The sequence below is a fragment of the Ahaetulla prasina genome, chromosome 6 (assembly GCF_028640845.1).
Source record: "Ahaetulla prasina isolate Xishuangbanna chromosome 6, ASM2864084v1, whole genome shotgun sequence".
In the NCBI taxonomy this organism is placed as follows: domain Eukaryota; kingdom Metazoa; phylum Chordata; class Lepidosauria; order Squamata; family Colubridae; genus Ahaetulla; species Ahaetulla prasina.
In genome coordinates this window covers 107,580,297-107,600,986 of record NC_080544.1, presented here as the reverse complement: position 1 = coordinate 107,600,986, position 20,690 = coordinate 107,580,297, and the positions used below count along the sequence as shown (strand labels likewise).

At 45.5% G+C, this 20,690-nt stretch overlaps 1 protein-coding gene across 1 annotated transcript in view; it reads left to right on the top strand.

Annotated features, from left to right (window-relative positions):
• Positions 1-20,670, top strand: part of VWA5B2 (von Willebrand factor A domain containing 5B2) — an 84,522-nt gene extending 63,852 nt beyond the window's left edge. The window contains exons 16-22 of the mRNA XM_058188256.1: positions 2-346; positions 4,117-4,254; positions 5,916-6,035; positions 9,301-9,369; positions 11,948-12,017; positions 15,500-15,611; positions 16,279-20,670. Coding sequence (XP_058044239.1) covers positions 2-346; positions 4,117-4,254; positions 5,916-6,035; positions 9,301-9,369; positions 11,948-12,017; positions 15,500-15,611; positions 16,279-16,941 — 1,517 coding nt within the window. The 3' untranslated portion in view covers positions 16,942-20,670. The remainder of the gene's footprint in view (position 1; positions 347-4,116; positions 4,255-5,915; positions 6,036-9,300; positions 9,370-11,947; positions 12,018-15,499; positions 15,612-16,278) is intronic.
• Positions 20,671-20,690: the final 20 nt, after the last annotated feature.

Sequence of the window (20,690 nt, the reverse complement as noted above, 5' to 3'; positions counted from 1 at the left end):
GGCAACTTGCTGTCACCTGCCCATCTCGACTGGGACATGCTGTTGGAGCCCTCTTACCTTTTCAGCCCATCACCAGCCTTGGAGCAAGGAACGGCCGATGGCAACCCCTTGCCTCCTCTCCAGTGCCAGGTGGTGATCCATGCCCTCAGTGCAGGCAAGCCTGTCTCCTGGGAGGTGATCTGTGGCCTGGATTCTTTGTTCCTCCCCAAAGACAGCCAGGGACATTCCCACGGACAGCCGCCGCCGCTAAACACGGGATTGGAGAAGCTACTTCACCGCCTGACTGCTGCCTCCGTTATCCGGGATAATGAGACTGTGGCGCAAAGAGAAGCAGAAGTGGAACACGGTAAAGCCCCTTTTCCTCACGTTTTCCTTGCCTTCAAGTTTGACCTGCTTGAGCAAGGGGCTGGAATAGAAGACCTCCAAGGCGGGGATGAAATCCAGCAGGTTCTGGAGAACCGGTAGCGGAAATTTGGAGTAGTTTGGAGACCCGGCAAATACCACCTCTGGCTGGCCCCAGAGTGGGGTGGGAATGGAGATTTTGCAATATCCTTCCCCCAGGAGTGGGGAGGGAATGGGGATTTTGCAGTACCCTTCCCCTGCCACGCCCACCAAGCCACGCCACGCCTACCAAGCCCCGCCCAAAGAACCGGTAATAAAAAAAATTAGATTTCACCACTGCTCCAAGGTCCCTTCCAGCTCTATTCCGATTGATTGATTGATTGATTGATTGATTGATTGGCTAACAACCAGTTTGGGGGTAGATCTGTTCCTCCCTCCCAAAAAAAGTAGGATGGATTGGGGCAATTTTACCCCTGCAAATCCTTAACCTCAGCTGCATTTGATAACCTCCCAGTGTCAATCTCAAAGTCCAGTTCCTGGTAATTTATTTTGGGATTGACATTTTTTTTATCAGTTTATCAAAGTATAAAATACAAAATAAAACATGAAATAATGGGGGAAAGTAAGGGAGGAAAAAGGGAAGAGGAAAAAGTGTAGGGTAAAAGGGAAAAAAGAAAAAAACCCTGACTTGCGACTGACTCTCTTTTAGCTCAGTAGAATGAGGCAATAATGTACAGCCTCGATTTTTTACCTTTGCATATTAATATATACTCGCCATTTCTTTAACAACAAATCCATCTAATCAGCAAAAGCCCAAATCAAAGTTTCATTTTTTCTCCCCACCTCAAGTACAAAATCCAGAAGCGGTTTCCCAGTACAGTAATCTAGAGTAATTTGGGGCAAAAAAAAAAAAAGTCCTAAATTGGGCGTGACTCACTGAAAAACCCCCTTGCTTAAAGTCTGTAGAGATTCTCAGCCATCCAGGTCATGGTTATCCCAAAGGTGCTTTTTTCAGGAGGCAACTGGACTTTCTCAGGATTTTTTTTTTCTTTGAAGACATTTTGCTTCTCATCCAAGAAGCTTCTTCAGCTCTGACCGGATGGTGGGGAATGGAAGGATTTATATTCCTTGCAGACAGCTGGTTATTTGCATCCTTTTAGAGCAGCGGTTCTCAACCTGTGGGTCGCGACCGTTGAAATTCGAATATGATTGCCAGGGTCGCCTAAGACCATCGGAAATATGGGAAGTATACTTGCGAGTCGAAGAATCGCGAATTTGGCTTCAGGCGCGATGAATTAAAAAAGAGAGAAATCTTTGCTCTGATGTCTCCCTCAAGCCAGCTGCAATCACTTTCAATCGCTAGCCTAATCTGGCTTCAGGCACCATAAACTTAATAGGGGAGGAGTCTCCGCTTTAATGCCTCCGTCCTCAAGGCAATCGCAAGCAGTTCAGATCAGTAGCTAATACGGCTTCAGGCGCAATCAATTCAAAAAAACAGTTTGCCGCTTTTTTCCCCCTTATGCAGCTGCTGAGGCGCGCTGAGATCGCTGCCTAAAAAAAATAATTTTATGGTTGGGGTCGCCGCATCATGGGGAATTGTATTAAAGGGGTCGCAGCACTATAAAGGTTGAGAACCACTGTTTCAGAGGGTCGTTGAGGCCACTTGGAGGTTTATCTGTGTCCCCAGAGTCATCTGAGTGGTGCTCCTGGTTCTGCTAGTTTTCCCCCCTGGAAATCCATTCCTATTCCCACACCATTCAAAGGATGTTCATCCCAAATTGCATAGCTCAAAGTCTGTAGAGATTCTCAGTCACCCAGGTCATGGTTGTCCCAAAGGTGTTTTTTTCAGGAGGCAATTGGACTTTCTAGTTTTTCTTTGAAGACTGTCCTGTCCAGAGCTGAAGAAGCTTCTTGGATGAGAAGCGAAACGTCTTCAAAGAAAAAAAAACAAGAAAGTCCAGTTGCCTCCTGAAAGGGCACCTTTGAGACAAGCACCTTGCTTAGCAATGGGAATTCCGGTCCCAACTGAGGTTGTAAGTCAAGGACTTCCTGTAGCACCCATATGGAATCTCTTCTCGGGAATTTAGGTGGGCTCTTTTCTTATAGATCAAGGGTCAGATACTATACATTAATGATCTTTGTGACCATATCTCAGGTAATTGTGTTCTCTTTGCTGACAATGTCAAACTATTTAACACCACAGGCAATACATCTACCATTCAAAAAGACCTTGATCATCTAACCGCTTGGTGTAAAACTTGGCAACTCCAAATCTCAACCAGCAAATGCTCAGTCTTACATATAGGAAAAAAGAACCCAAACATTAAATACATACTTGATGGACATTACCTTACAGATGACCCCCATCCCGTTAAAGACCTTGGAGTGTTCATGTCAAATGATCTAAGTGCCAAAGCCCACTGCAACTACATAGCAAAAAAGGCTCTAAGAGTTGTAAACCTAATCTTGCGTAGCTTCTTTTCCAAAAACACTTCACTACTAATCAGAGCATATAAAACATTTGCTAGACCAATTCTAGAACACAGCTCACCTGTTTGGAACCCTCACCACATCTCTGACATCAATACAATTGAACGTGTCCAGAAATATTTTACAAGAAGAGTTCTCCATTCCTCTGAAAACAACAAAATACCTTATCCCACCAGACTTGAAATCCTAGGCTTAGAAAACTTGGAACTCCGTCGCCTTCGACAAGACCTAAGTTTAACTCACAGAATCATCTATTGTAATGTCCTTCCTGTTAAAGACTACTTCAGCTTTAATTGCAATAATACAAGAGCAACCAATAGATTTAAACTTAATGTCAACCGCTTTAATCTAGATTGCAGAAAATATGACTTCTGTAACAGAATCATCAGTGCTTGGAATACTTTACCTGACTCTGTGGTCTCTTCTCATAATCCTAAAAGCTTTATCCAAAAACTTTCTACTATTGACCTCACCCCATTCCTAAGAGGACCATAAGGGGCGTGCATAAGCGCACAAACGTGCCTACCGTTCCTGTCCTATTGTTTTTCTTTTCTTCTTCCTATATATATATATGCTTATACCTCCTAATATTTACTCATATATATGTTTATATACTATATAATCTTTTTGTATGATACTTACATATATTGTTGTGACAAAATAAATAAATAAATAAATGATCATCCGTAGCCCTCCAAAAGTTGCTAAGCTCCCAGGAGCCTTAGGAAGCATGGCCAGTTTTGAAGGATGAGAAGATCTGGGATCTCACCAGTTTCCTATCTTGATATACAGTAGATCTTCAACATTTCCACTTTCAGAAAAAATGGATTGAATATACGCAAAATAGATATCAGATTAAGAGATTTCAGATTGCTTTTGAATGATTAGGATGTATTTATCTTTGATTTCTATGGGGGAAGTTAGGATTTGAGAAGAAGGGGAGGATTATAATTTGTGTTAGGGAAAATTTAGCGAATGATTGTTTTTTCTTTTGAACTATACCTTGTGTTTGTTCTGGGAAGTCAGGGGGGGGGAGGAGGAGGGTGGTTTTGGAGGGAGAGGGGAGGGGATGGAGTGGGGAGGGGAAAAGTGGGGTGAAATTTTTTGTAAAAACTTTTTCAATTAAAAAAAAACAAAACATTTCCGCTTTCGCTTTTGCAATGTTTAACGCTGTTTTGTGGTTTTACCAGAAAGAACCTGAGTGTTAACGGAGTGGAACCACCATTCTAAAATGCATTAAAGAAACGAATAACGTACGGTCATTCTCTCTCTTCCTTTCCCGAGGTTTCTTCCGAAGGTTCCGTCTTAAAGCTGTGCAGTCAAGCAAAGCTTGCAATCTCCCGTCCATGTTTACCTCCGCGGTGCCTGTAGACTCTTCCACGAAGGAGACCTTGCCTTTCGCACTTCAGGTTCGCAGCACAGGTAGGACTAGCCAGAATGGGAGCGTAATTATTTCTCTAGGTTCTATATTGCCCATCACATTTGCACGATTCTGGGCGTATAAGTGCCATAGTTAAAAACAAAGTGAAACCCAAGTCAAAACAGAATTAATAAGAACAATTTAAAGAGAGTTAAAAGGCAAGAGGAAGCACCTTCAACTTACCCCAACCACCCTCAGGGTTGCATGGCATTCTTAGACCCTCATGTCAGTCGGTAGGTCTTGATGGACTTCCAAAAAGCTAGGAGAGTGAGGACCTGCCTCTCTTTTGGGTGAATGGAGGGGGGGGGGTGTAGATGTTCCATATGGAAGGGGTGACAGCAGAGAAGTTCTCTTCCTAGACCCCACCAGTAAAAATTCTTTAGCCAACAAGGTCCATAATGTATTTTCCTTGCCTGGCTGAGAAATTCCACTAAGCATTTAAGCAGAATCCCAAGTATTCATTCATTATATTATGCCTAAGTGTTTAAAATTAGATGCACCCTTTTTCATTTTCCTTCCTTCCTTCCTTCCTTCCTTCCTTCCTTCCTTCCTTCCTTCCTTTCTTTCTTTCTTTCTTTCTTTCTTTTTCCTTCCTCCCTCCCTTCCACCTCCCTTCCTCTCTTTCTTTCCTTCACTCTTTCTTTCTTTCTTTCCTTCCTTCCCTCCCTCCTTTCCACTTCCCTCCCTCCCTCCTTCCTTCCCTCCCTTCCACCTCCCTTCCTTTCTTTCTTTCCTTCACTCTTTCTTTCTTTCTTTCCTTTCTTCCCTCCCTCCTTCCCTCCCTCCCTTCCTCCTTCCGCTTTAGAAAATAGCTTGACCCCCCTCCTCTCTGGACAGCCCCTCAAATATTGGAACGCTGCTATCATGTCTTCCCTGGTCCTTCTCTTCACTAGACTAGCCATGTTTTCTGTCCATCTATGGTTCACTCAGATGCCTTTCTTTCTTTCTTTCTTTCTTTCTTTCTTTCTTTCTTTCTTTCTTTCTTTCTTTCTTTCTTTCTTTCTTTCCTTCCTTCCTTCCTTCCTTCCTTCCTTCCTTCCTTCCTTCCTTCTTCTTCCTTTCTTCCTTTCTTCCTTTCTTTCTTTTAAGAGATAAAACAGTTCCTGTTTAGCATTACTGTAATCTAGAATAAAGTAAGCTATTTCTCCTAATATCCATGACACAAACAATGGCAGAAAGCAGATCAATGCTTGTAGCATGTAGGTTCCATCCAATAATTACAGTTTTTGTACACCCTTTTTGTAATTCATTGCGTCATAAATAAACATGTATCAAACGCCAAGAAATAAATGGAAATAAACTTGATCAGTTCTACTGTTCAGTAAGTTTAGACAATGGGGCTTAGCAAACTTATAGATGGGGGATACTTTTCACAGTTTTGCTTCACAATGTTAAGATAGGCTTCTCCCACCCACCACCCACCCACCCACCCACCTATATTTTTGACTTTCATTTGCTCATTTCATTAAAAAGGCCTGGTCTTGTGTTAAGCTATTGACAGTATTTGCTATCTTAGTCTCTGACTAAAGAAAAGAGAATTGCTTTTGACATCCAGAGCTGTGGGGATAAAAAGTACTACAAAACCACTATTGTTTAAGACAAATGTTCATCATTGAAATGAGCCGGAAATACGTCTAATCACTCTGACTCTGCTTTCTCCCAGACAGTGTAAACAGCCATCAGAAAGGATCCCATTTAGTCAATCAACGTCATCAGAGTTATTCCCTAAGCCTGGGGCAGAGACCGGATTCTCAGGACTTGGATGATGCCCTTGTTCCTGCAGGTACAAACTTCACTTGACCTGTTTGATTTGAAATTGGACCTTTATTACATGGGCGGCACAATGGCTCAGCGGTTAAAGGTGCTGAGCTTATCAGCTGGAAAGCCGGCAGCCTAGGTTCGAGACCAAGCGCCAGGCGACAGGATGAACTCCCGCCTGCACTCAAGCTCCTGCCAACCTAGCAGCTCGAAAGCATGGAAATGTGAGTAGATAAATACCGTGTTTCCCTCAAATTAAGACCGCCCCTAAAAATAAGCCCTCCCTCGAAAATACCCCCCCCCATATTTAAACACATGCGCAGCTGGTTCCCACCATTTCCTCTGGTTAGAGTTAGGGAGACAGAGCTGGAAATCAGGTAAGATGGCAAGAGGATCCCCATCTCGCTCCATCCGTCCCAAAATAATAAGACCTCCTTGAAAATGAGGCCAAGCGCTTATTTCAGGGTTCAAAAAAAATATGAGACAGGGTCTTATTTTTGGGGAAACATGGGTAGGTACCACTTTGGTGAGAAGGTAACAGCATTCCATGATGTCATGTCGGCCCCATGACCATGGAAATGTCTTCCAACAGCGTTGTCTGACTGGCCTTGATGCGGAGATGAGCATCGCCCCTGGTGGCGCAGTGGTTAGAATGCAGTATTGCAAACTAACTCTGTCGACTGCCAAGAGTTCGATCCTGACTGGCTCAAGGTTGACTCAGCCTTCCATCCTTCTGAAGTCGATAAAACAACGACCCAGACTGTTGGGGGAAATATGCTGACCCTCCAAACCACTTAGAGAGGGCTGTAAAGCACTATGAAGCAGTATATAAGTCTAACTGCTATTGCTATTGCTACAGTCTCCAATGACTAATAGAGTAAAATCCGCAGAGCGTTCTTTACCAGTATTACATACGCTAACATGTATGCGAACACACTGGGGGAAACTAAGGGAGTGGTAAGGAAGCTTAACAAACACAAGTGCTTGTGTTAGATCTTCCTGTTTTTGATTTAGCAGGCTGTGTGAGCCCAGCCAGTTGAGTGCACATCAGCAAAGGGAAGGGGCAGGAACCCAGATCAAGTAGCTAGCTAGGGGCTTGAAAAAATGTGCAGAAGGGATGTGTGGGTCAAACGTAGCTGTGTTGTTCCGAGTATCATTCAGTGGGTCTTGTGCACATTTTGTAAAACTTATCCCTACTTGAATGGCCGAAGACAAATTCCTTGTGTGTCCAATCACACTTGGCCAATAAAGAATTCTATTCTATTTTATTCCTCAGATCCAATGAATTAGGTGGATATGCTGGCTTGGTAACGTGGGTGTTACAACCCAACCTATTTGGGGACCACCTCTTTTTAAATGTTGATTTATTTCTCAGTTTTACTGTGGAATAATAATTCTTTTAGCAGGTTTTCTGCAAGCCCCCTGATCCGTTAAAAATATTCCTTTTCTTGCCCTCCCCCAGCAAATCGCTCCGGGGTGTGCCGCCGTCACCTCTGGCATTATGCCTCCATTAAGTTTTAGAGTCTCGTTCTGCTGTAGCTAAATTCTGGGGGGGAGGGGATGGAGTCCGTTTCTATCTTGCTCCTATTTATACTCCCGGGAGCGAGAAATAGCTGTGCTTCCCAGCAACTGCATGTAGCAGCACAAGTGCTGGGAAACAGAGAGCGATTAAAACTGGGAATGATGGATCAGGTGATGCGTTCTGGCTCACTCTGCATGGAAGCCAACCTGCACGGTAACCCTTTCGTTATCTTGGCTCTCTGCAGCAAGGCAACATGCTTGCTTGAGTTCACCCAACCTCTTTAAGCCAAAACCACACTCGAAAGCCACCGGTGCCAGGCTCACATCATCGGCTGTGCCCGATTTGTGTGGCTCATTGGTCTAGATCAGGAGTCTCCAACCTTGGTCCCTTTGTGGACTTTAACTCCCAGACTCTGGGAGTTGAAGTCCACAAGTCTTAAAGGGACCAAGGTTGGAGATCCCTGGTCTAGATCGATGTTTCTCAACCTTGGCAGCTTTAAAATGGATGGACTTCAATTCCCAAGCTGGGGGTTGAAGTCCATATATCTTAAAGCGGCCAAGGTTGAAAAAAATTGATGCAGATAATACAGGTACTGGTTGACTTACAACAGTTCATTTAGGGACCATCACATGGTTTACCTTCAGATGCTTGACCACTGATTCACATTTATGACAGTTGCTATGTCATGTCATCCCCTTTTGCGACCGTCTGACAAGCAAGGTCAATGAGGAAACCAGATTCACTTAACAACCGTGTTAGTAATTTAACAACCGCAGTGATTCATTTAACAAATGTGGAAAGAAAAATTGTAAAAGAAAGCAAAACTCAACCAATTTCTCACTTAACAACATACATTTTGGGCTCAGTTGTGGTTGTAAATTGAGGACTGCCTGTACCTTATGCTAAGACAATGCCCAAATTCCTCCTCTCCAAAAAATTGCTAAGCCACAAAATTTCCCATTTAACCTAAACTAAGCAATTTACAAATATTTTGGTCTCGGGACACCTTTTTTTAAAAAAAATTTGAATTTATATCCCGCCCTTCTCCGAAGACTCAGGGTGGCTTACATTGTGTAAGGCAAAAGTCTCATCCTATTTGTATATTTATATACAAAGTCAACTTATTGCCCCCCCAACAATCTGGGTCCTCATTTTACCTACCTTATAAAGGATGGAAGGCTGAGTCAACCTTGGGCCTGGTGGAACTAGAACCTGCAGTAATTGCAGGCAGCTGTGTGTTAATAACAGGCTGCATTAGCAGCCTGAGCCACTTCCCAGCCCTTAGATTCTTAAAATCATTGAGGACCCCAAAGTTTATGTGAACTATATCAATATAAGTCTATTTTTTTATGTGAATTGTATCTATCAATATTTATGGAATCAGAGATTAAAACTGAGAAATTTTAAAATATGCATTTGACTTTGTGAGGCCCTTGAAAGAGTCTCAGGGACCCAATTTCTTTTAAGAACTCCTAACCCAGTTTATTCTTTAAGACAATACTTGTTTGTTTTCTTGCAAGAAATTCTTTTTACATTTTTCCTATATATATCAATCTCAACCTCCCTGTGCCGTACTTTAATGCACTTTCGCTTCTGATTTGCAGGCATTCCTTCTGATCATTTCTTGGGCAATGGGCAATTCCAACTTTCTTCAGTGTTGTCCAAATAAGTGTTCTCCAATAAGAGAATAGGCTGAATGTCCTGAGAACATCCTGTGTTTTGTCAAGGGACGCCCACTTAACACCTGCATCTTTTCTTTGCTTCCCAGAACAAGAAGTTCCTCCTTCACCAGTCAGTGTTTCTTCAGCCACCCAAACCAGGCCAAGCTGTCCTAGTGGTAAGTCTTGCTCAACATGGAGTCTGGGAAACAAGGAAGATCTGGTAATGCGTGTCCAGGGTTGTACTCAAGTTTTGAGGTTTGGCGTTGAAAAATAATAGAATTAGAATTTTAGAATTAAAATTTTAGCATTAAAATTCTATTCTAAAATGAATAGAGTAGAATAGAATAGAATAGAATAGAATAGAATAGAATAGAATAGAATAGAATAGAATAGAATAGAATAGAATTTTTTTATTGGCCAAGTGTGATTGGACACACAAGGAATTTGTCTTGGTGCATACACTCTCAGTGTACATAAAAGAAAAGGTATCTTCATCTAGAATCATAAGGTACAACACTTAATAATAGTCATAGGGTACAAATAAGTAATCAGGAAACAATATCAATATAAATTGTAAGGATACAAGCAATAAAGTTACAGTCATACTGTCATAAGTGGAAGGAGATGGGTGACGGGAACGATGAGAAGATTAATAGTAGTGCAGATTTAGCGAATAGTTTGAGAGTGTTGAGGGAATTATTTGTTTAGCAGAATGATGGCGTTCGGGAACAAACTGTCCTTGTGTCTAGTTGTTCTGGTGTGCAGTGCTCTATAGCGTCGTTTTGAGAGTAGGAGTTGAAACCATTTATGTCCAGGATGCGAGGGGTCTGTAAATATTTTCACAGCCCTTTTTTTGACTCATGCAGTATACAGGTCCTCAATGGAAAGCAGGTTGGCAGCCATTGTTTTTTCTGCCGTTCTAATTATCCTCTGAAGTCTGTGTCTTTTTTGTTGGGTTGCAGAACCAAACCAGACAGTTATGGAGGTGCAGAATAGAATAGAATAGAATAGAATAGAATAGAATAGAATAGAATAGAATAGAATAGAATAGAATAGAATAGAATAGAATTTTTTATTGGCCAAGTGTGATTGGACACACAAGGAATTTGTCTTGGTGCATATGCTCTCAGTGTACATAAAAGAAAAGATACGTTCATCAAGGTACAACATTTACAACACAATTGATGGTCAATATATCAATATAAATCATAAGGATTGCCAGCAACAAAGTTACAGTCATACAGTCATAAGTGGAAAGAGATTGGTGATGGGAATGATGAGAAGATTAATAATAGTGCAGATTTAGTAAATAGCTTGACAGTGTTGAGGGAATTATTTGTTTAGCAGAGTGATGGCGTTTGGGAAAAAACTGTCCTTGTGTCTAGTTGTTCTGGTGTGCAGTCTCTATAGCGTTGTTTTGAGGGTAGGAGTTGAAACAGTTTATGTCCTGGATGTGAGGGATCTGTAAATATTTTCATGGCCCTCTTCTTGATTTGTGCAGTATACAGGTCCTCAATGGAAGGCAGGTTGGTATCAATTATTTTTTCTGCAGTTCTAATTATCCTCTGAAGTCTGTGTCTGTCTTGTTGGGTTGCAGAACCAAACCAGACAGTTATAGAGGTGCAGATGAGAGACTCAATAATTCCTCTGTAGAACTGAATCAGCAGCTCCTTGGGCAGTTTGAGCTTTCTGAGTTGGCACAGAAAGAATATTCTTTGTTGTGCTTTTTTGATGACATTTTTGATGTTAGCTGTCCATTTTAGATCTTGCGATGTGGTAGAACCTAGAAATCTGAAGGTCTCTACTGTTGATACTGTGTTGTCTAATATCGTGAGAGGTGGCAGTATGGAAGGGTAAAACTATAATTAGAATTATAATTTTAGAATTAGAGTTAGAATATTAGAATTAGAATTAGAACGCTTCATTGGCCAAGTGTGATTAGACACACAAGGACTTTTGTCTCTGGCGCAAAAGCTCTCAGGGAACATGCAAAACAACAGAGTAATATATTATATATTATACATTACTATACAGAGTAATGCCTAGTAATAGCATTATTACTATACATAATGGTATCAGTACCTAAATAATACACAGTTAATACGTAGATGATCATCTCTGTACTGTATCTATCAACTGTCATTATGGAAGTCTGCTTTTGTAAAACTGAAGACGAATACAAGGTTGGGTTTCACGATTCCTGCGAAGTCGGGTTTATTTTTATGTTTATTTATTTATACCCCATTTTTATTATTATTTTTTTATAAACAACTCAAGGTGGTAAACATATATCATATATTCGCCCTTCCTCCTAATTTCCCCACCACAACCCTGTGAGGTGGAATGGGGTTCAGAGAGAGTGACTGGCCCAAAGTCATTCAGTTGGCTTTCACGCCTAAGGCAAAACTAGAATTCACCAGCCCCTGGTGACTGGCCCAATGTCACCCAGTAGACTTTCATGCCTCCTGTCCCAAAGGTGCTTTTTCCAAAGGCACCTGGACTTACTTTATTTTTGTTTTTTTCTTGATTTCGCTTCTCATCCAAGGCATTTCTTCAGTTCTTCACATATATAGCCTTGCATTTTGGTTTGGATGTGTAAACAAAACTAATAAATCACATAACATCTAGAGTCCAAATGGATATGTTTGGGAGCTCTGCACCTGTTCCCCAGCCCTCATAAGTTTCTCTCTCTCTGTCTGTCTGTCTGTCTCTCTCTCTCTCTCTCTCTCTCTCTCTCTCTCACGCTCTCCATAGGAGCCAGCTCCAGTCCTTCTCCTGTTTCCGAAGGCTCTCTGAAGTCTATTGAGAGTTTCCTAAGCCGCAGGTGACTCTTTCAAAGCTACCTATCTTCTTCGGTACAAGACTCATTTGGGTGGGCATGAATGGGGCAAAGAGCCGTTTGGCAGAAAGATTGTTCTTTGATTGACACCGGAGCAAAGTGTCCATCCGCCCATGATCACCATGATGGCACAATAATAGTAACTTTGGGGTGTGTATGTGTGTGTCTGTCTGTTGTGTCTTGTCCGCTCTCACCGCAGCCGGGGTCTGCTTATCTGCTCCTGAACACGGAGGAATGTATGCCTCCCGGCCCCAGTCCTGGCTCCATGCCCAGACAAGCTGCAGAGGAGGGGGCACCTCCCGGCCCCAGCCCTGGCTCCATGCCCAAGCAGGCTGCAGAGGAGGGAGCATCCCCCGGCCCCAGCCCTGGCTCCATGCCCAGGCAAACGGAGCAGCTAGATCCCTCCCCCTCCTCCACAGCATGTGAGCCTGAGGAAAGTTTATTTCCAACAGCTGCTGACTGGAGTGACCCTCGCATCAGAAGACTGGATAGGCGGAGGCAACAGAAGGAAGGGAGGGGCAGGCCTTAATGAGTGCTGAGTCATGGAGCCACACCCCATGGCCTATATAAAGGATCTGCTTTCTGGCAGTCTCTGAGTCAGGCAAAGTTGAACTTATCTTGCTGAAGTCACTTACTGGTCTCCTGCCTGCTCTGAGGACTTTGCTAGGACTTTGGGCAGAGCTGCAGAGGCAAGCCTGATTCGGATTTCCCTGACCCGGCCGTCAGCAGAGGAGTGGGACACGACACTGTCTGTCTTGGAGTCCTAGTGAACAATCACTTGAATATGAGCCAGCCGTGTGCTGCAGATGCCAAAAAAGCCAACACAGTCCTGGGCTGTATTAACAGAGAGATAGCATCAACATCACATGAAATAGTAATACTATTTTATAATGTGCTGGTAAGACCACACTCGGAATACAGGTAGTCCTCGACTTACAGCCACAATGGGGTCCAAAATGTCTGTTGCTATGTATTTATTGATTGATTGATTAAATTTATATACCGCCCTTCTCCCAAAGGACTCAGGGCGGTTTATGTGAAACCGTGTTATGTGAAACATTTGTTGAGTGAGTTTGCCCCATTTGACGAATTTTCTTGCCACAGTTCTTAAGTGAATCACTGTAGTTAAATTAGTCAAACTGTTGTTAAGTGAATCGGGCTTCCCCCATTGACTTGGCTGGTCAGAAGGTTGCAAAAGGGGATCACGGTGACCTCAGGACACCCCAACCGTCATAAATATGAGTCAATTGCCAAGCGTCTTAAATTTTGACCACATGACTGTGGGGATGCTACAACGGTCATAAGTCTGAAAACTGGCCAGAAGTCACTTTTTTCAGTGCTATGTTGTAACTCTGAACGGTCACTAAGTGAACTGTCGTAAGTTGAGGACTACCTGTATTGCATCCAGCTTTGGCCACCACATTGTAAAAAAGATGTTGAGATTCTAAAAAGAATACAGGGAAGAGCAAGAAAGATGATTAGGGGCCCGGAGGCTAAAACATACAAAGAACAGTTGCAGGAATTGGATATGCCTAGTCCCGTGACGGCGAACCTATGGCACACGTGCCACAGGTGGCACGCAAAGCCACATCTGTGGGCATACGAGTATTGTCCTTATCAGCTCCAGTGCGCATACATGTGCCAGCCAGCTGATTTTTGGGCCTTCTGGGCCCACCGGAAGTTGGAAAATGGGCTGTTTCCGGCCTCCCAGGGGGGGAGAGGCTGTTTTTGCCCTCCCCAGGCTCCTAGAAAGGCTCTGGAGCCTGGAGAGGGCAAAAAATGGGCCTACTTGGGCCTACCGTGCCATCGTGTACCAAAAGCAGGGGGAGCCCAGGGGGGTTGCACGCATGTGTGTGGGGGGGCGCATTGAATTATGGATGTGGGCACGCACACGGCAAAAAGGTTAGCTATCACTGGCCTAGTCTAATGAAGTATTAGGCATGACATGACAGCAGTCTCCCAAGATTTGAGGGGCTGCCACAAAGAAGAGGGGGGTCAATCTATTCTCCAAAGCACCTGAGGGCAGGACAAGAAGTAACAGAAAAAGAGATCAACCTAGAACAAGGAAGACATTCCTGTCAGCAAGAACAATTACTCCCTGGAATAATTTGCCTTCAGAAGTTGTGGTTGCTCCATCACTGGAGATTTTTAAGAAGAGATCGGACAGCCATTTGTCCCGTATGGTATAGAGTCTCCTGCCCTGGAGGGTTGGCCTAGAAGACCTCCAAGGTCCCTTCCAACTCTGTTATACTGTCATTGCTACTGCTTAGAGCAGGGGTCTCCAACCTTGGCAACTTGTGGACTTGGCAACTTGTGGACCAGCAAAGCTGGCTGAGGAACTCTGGGAGTTGAAGTCCACAAGTCTTAAAGTTGCCAAGGTTGGAGACCCCTGGCTTAGAGCATTTTAGGTCAGCTAACCCAGAGCAGCCTGTGGAAGGTGGCAGAGCTGTGACGAACCTAGTTATTGTAGATTGACACTCAATAGCCAAGGGCCAGGATGGAAATGGCTTTCATTCATGGTCACTGTAAGAAAGGGAAGTGTCGTGTCCCACTCCCCCTCCAACGACCGGGTCTAGAAAGTCTGTATCAAACGTGGCAACGAAGCCTCTGCAGCTTGTCAAATTCCTCCGAGGTTTATCAGGGCAGGCAGGAGTCCAAGTTGTGACTTCAGCGATAGAGGCCGATAGCAGCAAACTAGATGAGACTTTGCTTGACTCAAGGTTGGAATGCCACAAGCAGGTCCTTTATATAGGCTGTGGGGTGTGGCTCCATGACTCAGCATTTATCCAGGCCTGCCCCTCCCTTCCTTCTGCTGGTGTCGCCTCTCAGATCTCCGGAAGCGAAGATCCTCCCACTTTGAATTCTCTTCAGCTGGATCTGCTGTAATTCCAGCACGTGGCTGGCTCCCTGCTCACACCCTGTAGGAGTGAGGTTTGTTTGTTCATTCCTGACATCCTGTCCGGGCATGGGGCCAGGGCCAGGGGCTGGAGGCATGAGAGGCCGTTCATTTTCATTATCAGACTCGGAGTCTGATAACAGGCCCGGGTGTAGACAGGAGGGGCCCGGCTGAGGAGAGGAGGGAGGACGAGGAACAACAGGAAGGTTTCCTTACACGCCGGTTGGGCAAGAAGGATGATCAGACAAGGTTTATACCAGTGGTGAAATCCTCCGAGGTCTGCTACTGGTTCGCTGTGCACACGCATGCGCAGTGCATACCAAACATGTGCTCTGTGCGCATGCGTACCGCAGGCACTACTGTGCAGTGCTGAAAAAGAAGGTAAGTAGAACAGTATAAATCACACGGCACAGCTGATCGTCGGAAATACCAGTTCGTCTGAACCGGTAGCAGTTTTTTACTACTGGTTCTCTAGAACCGGTAGCTTTTATTACTACCGGTTCTCCCGAACCGGTCTGAACCGGTAGCATTTCACCCCTGGTTTGTACCCAGACAGCTTTTGTCTTTCCAGACTCAGTGGCCAGCGGAGACGCCAAGGCTTAGCTCTACGCCCACAGTGCCTGAGCCCAGAAAGCGAACTGTCCTCAGGTTGCGACGGTGCCATTCACGACTACCTCCCTCTGGTAAGAGCTCTCTCTCCCCATCGGCGTTCTTCTCAAGATGGGATTGTAAGCCAATCAAGCTCTGGCTTTTTTTTTTTTTGCTAGACTTCGACTTGCGACTCAAAGTCTTTACCCTTTTCGCCATGATAATGAATGTGAACAGTGCTTTGGGACTGCTTATCCGTCTTTAGAATCCAGGGCAAAGTTGGACATGGCAAAATTCCTGAAATGAAACTGGAAGGAAAGCTGGAATATACCTCTAGCTGTGGGGCTCTTGGCGCTGTCTGAGCTTGGTTGCTTTCTTGCAGACGTTTCACGACCAAACTAGGTAACATCATCCGTGCCAGTAGAGAACATATCCCATTCCCTTCTATCACTGACGATGTTACCACGTTTGGTCATGAAACTTCTGCAAGAAAGCTGCTAAGCTCCCCATCTTGGAATGTTCTCTCTCTTGTAAATTTATAACGTTGGTTTATATATATTTTTAAAAAACAATCTTAAAATATTCTGTTTTAAATGCCTAATTTTATTGATTAAATTGTACACCGCCTAGAAACCTTTCCTGAAGGAGATGGGGGCGGTTAAGAAGTGTGAGGTATAAATAATCAATCAACCAAGTTCAGATAGCACCAGGGACCCCACCGTTCAACCTTTGAGATGTTCTCTTCCGTCCGTACCTCCCCAGGTGCAGCTGCAGCAGGCCCCAGGCATGTTCCACCTGAACGAGGCCTTCTCCGAAGCGGTGCAGATCCCCTTGGACCGCTTGTGCAGGGCCTCTCCTTATCCCTCCCACCGGGCCAGCCTCAGCCCTGCCTCCAGCACCTCTCCGTGGGCTCTGATCGCCAAGAACCCCCCAAAGCCACCAGCAAACCAGCCTCCCGCAGAAGCCGATGAAGAGAGTGTCAGGACAAGCAAAGAGCAGGTGATGGAACCGGACTCCCCACACTCCCCCAGTACCTGCTCAGACGTCCTGAGTGCCGTCGTGTGGGCCCAGGCTGACAGCGGAAGAGGCTCGGAAACCGACGCCTGCGACCATTCGCCCGACGCTTCGGAAGCCAGCCTCAGCCTGCAGGAGGCAGGGATAGAGGCGGAGGAGGGCGATTTAGAGAGCGCAAGCTGGGCCACAGCTGTGGCCCTGGCGTGGCTCGAGCATCGCTGCGCTGGCTTTTTTGTGGAATGGGAGCTGCTGGCGGCTAAAGCGGATTCCTGGCTGCGTGGTCAGCAGCTGCCCGAAGGCCTGGATGTGGCCGCCCTGAAAGGAGCAGCCCGCCAACTTTTCCTGCTGCTCCGCCACTGGGACGAAAACATCAAGCTGAACATGTTGTGCTACAATCCGAATAACATGTGACGAGTCAGGCCAGGCTGTCACTTTCACCAGGGCAATAAAGAGGAAGGGATTCCAGAGTCTCTATTGCTGAGGAGGTTCTTTCACGGGCTGGGAATGAAGTAGAATTTTGCTGATGGTGGAGAGCTTCAAGAAACATTCAAGGCCGCTCTCAACCCCCATTTGGTGTGCCGCTTTATTAAAGGTGTAAAATTGAAGTACAGGTAGTCCTCGACTTATGACGACCGAGCCCAACATTTCCGTTGCTAAGCAAGGCACTTGTATTAAGTAAGTTTTCTCCTCTTTTACTATCTTCCTAGCCACAGTTGTTAAGTGAATCACTACAGGCATTAAGTTAGTAACTATTCTGACCTAGGCTCCCTTAGAAATTAAACAGCACAAACTTAGTCTCAGCAATCCTCTTTAATTCGTACGGCCGTAAATTACTTTCACTTACAGTCCGCAAGGCTTGATAAACAGTCTTTCAGAGGAAGGTTAGCAACACCCACCTGTCTCACATGGAGAGCTGATTTCCAGACGCAGGGCAAGGCCAAACTTGGCAGAGTCACAAACAGAATTTTCAAATCTTGACTCGGCCAGATGAACTAATTGCTTCTTTCAAAGGCTCACATCCCGTTCGCTTCTCTTTTATGTCTTATCGGAGGGGCCAATCATCTCCAAGCGTTACTCCCAAGTCGACCCTGTTTCCTCGATTGTTCCTGTTTCCTGGCAGCTCTGCGCATGTGCACACTGGGAACAGGCTCACACTGTTCTTCTGCCTCGCTGATGTCAGACTCCGGAGGCAGCAAAGAAATACCAGCTGGCCTTGGCCCCCTCTCTGCCCCGACTCAGAGCCATCGTCCAAGCCTTCCCCAGATTCCACGACTGGCCCACGTTCCTCCCCAACCTCCGCTGGCGGGCCACAACAGTAACACTGTTATTAAGTGAATCTGGCCTCCACTCCCCACTGACTTTGCTTGTCAGAAGGTCATAAAGGGTGATCACATGACCCCAGGACACTGCAACCATCACAAATACAAACCAAAGGTTTCCAAGGGTCCGAATTTTGATCATGCGACTGTGGGGAGGCTGCAACGGTTCTGTGAAAAACGGAGAGAAGTCACTTTTTTCAGTGCCCTTCTACCTTTGAGTGGTCCCCCAAGTGGATGATTAAAAGTCAAGGGCTACCTGTTTTTTAGGGACTAAGAGCGGATTAGGATTACTTGACATAAAAATTGTCGTCCGCTCTCCACAATCTGCCCTTTCGTGTGATTTCGGGACAGAAAAGATTTGTATACGACATCCGTAGGCTTGACAAGCACGCTGGAAAAGATCACTCTCGAATCTTTTTAGCAGATCTTTTTAGCAGTCAACCCAATCTGAAGAGTTTGCCGAATGGAAGAAATGTGTAACTACACCTGTTACCCTTCAGAGGCTATAAGAGAGCCTCCATGCTGAACCAAATCACTGACCCAGCTTACCACGTCGTTCTCTTTCTGATGACACATCTCCTGGGCATTCATCCAACTCTCAACAGCACCCTCAAAGGATGCCAGAATTCCTCCTAGAACCGTGATGGCGAACCTATGCCACCTGTGGGATGCAGAACCATATCTGGGGGCACGCGAGCTTTGCCCTAGCTCAGCTCCAGCACGCAGGCATGTGCTGGCCAGCTGATTTTCGGGCCTTCTGGGCCTACCGGAAGTCAGGAAACGAGCTGTTTCTGGCCTCCAGAGGGCTCCCGGGAGGGGTGGGGAGGTGGGGAGGCCATTTTCATCCTCCCCAGGCTCCAAGAAAGCCTCTGGAGCCTGGGGAGGGCGAAAAACAGGCCTCCTGGGCCCAGCATGCCATCGCGTGCCAAAAGCGGGGGGAGCGCGGGGGGCTATGCACGCATGTGCAGGGGGCAGGGCACATTGAATTATAGGTGTGGGCATACGCACGTGTGACACACACCCCCCCATGTCCCCCCACTTTTGGCACACGATGGTTAGCGATCACTGTCCTAGAACCTCTTCATTTAAAGATGGCCTCTGGTGCTTCATGACCCAGTCCTTATTTACGGTAGTTTCCTGATCAGGGCACGAGAGTCATCAACATTAGATGGCTTCCTATTACAATATGGGTAGCCCTCCTTTAGCAACTGCCTCAGGTAGCGACCGTTCGAAATAATGTCAGTAATAAAGGGTAGCAGTCTTCAGCCACTGTGCCCATTTACGACAACAAAAGCCTTCGGTTTGAAACCGATTTAAGACCTAGTCAGTTTCAGGCGGCATCTCCAGCTGTTCAGAAGCTGTTTTAGAAACCTCCAAAGGTTTCTAAAAGTTCAGCTCAACTGGCTTTTAGTATGTTTTTTTGAGGGAAATCCTCAGCTGTGGAGAAAAGCAGCTCAGGAAGCAAGAGCTTGCTTGTTTAATCTCTCCACCCTGTGAGGGGGAAAAGAAAAGGGGGAAGGGAGGGGAAACGGGCAGCGGTGGGTTTCACGTATTCTTACCGCTGGTTCGCCTCACCAGCACACGCTCGCCTCTCGCGCGCGCGCCTTCCGCACATGTGCCTTGCCTCAAAAACATGGCTAAATAGGATGTCTTTATACCGAAGTGGATGGTTGGGCCCATCCGCGATGACTGCTACCGGTTCGCCTGAACCGGTAGGTACCGACTGAATACCACCACTGGAAACGGGTCATGTCCTGTACAAGAAAACTTCTATCTGAATGAGATGGCAGCAAGTAGCAGTTTTTGCAGTCTCTCTCTGACTCATATTAGTGACCATTTCACTTAACGACCAAGTCCGACATGGCAGTTCCCATTGTCCTTGGGCTGTTCAAACATGGGACTGGCACGCTAGGGATGTTACATACTTATACACACGAGGGGAATTTTCAAGGCATTCCCGCACTTCTCCAGCAGCGCCATCCTGAGCATTAGCTTGCCAATTGCTGAATATAGGTAGTCCTCGCCTTACAACAGTTTGTTTAGTGACCGTTCAAAGTTACAATAGCACTAAAAAAAGTGACGACCGTTTTTCACACTTACGACCATTGCAGCATCCCCCATGGTCACGTGATCGAACGTCGGACACTTGGCAACTGACTCATAGTTATGACGGTTGCAGTGTCCTGGGGTCATGCGATCCCCTTTTGTGACCTTCCGACAAGCCAAGTCATGGAAAAGCCAGGTTCACTTTAACAACCGTGTTACACTAACTTAACAACTGCAGTGATTCACTTAACAACTGTGGCAAGAAAGGGGATAAAATGGAGCAAAAGTCACTTAACAAATGTGTCATTTTGGGCTCAATTGTGGTCGTAAGTCGAGGACTACCTGTACTACATGATTTGCCACAGGGCATCTTATAAAAGCCTCGCTCCAACTTGTCACAATTCAGGGCAAGAGTACTTAGTCCATATTAAAAAACCAAAATCTCAATTATTTTTTTAAAAAAAAAACAGACTCTGGAGGCTATCACGTCTTATGTATGGCACGCATGGCCAAAGTGGCACACAAAGCCACGTCGCCTGGCATGCGCAGCCTTGCCTGTCTGTCTTTTGGGTTTCTGGTGTGCATGTGCGCGCGACAATCAGCTGTCCGTGCGTGTGGCAGTGCCAAAAACCGGCGAGTATATGCGCGCTGGCCAGCTGATTGTCAGATGCACATACGCACCAGAAGCTGAAAGTTCTGCTTTCCGGAGCGCGATCCCTTCCTGCATGGCAGTGCCGAAAACTGGCCTGCCCATGCGCGCCAGCCAGCTGATTGTCGGGGCACATGTGTGCTACA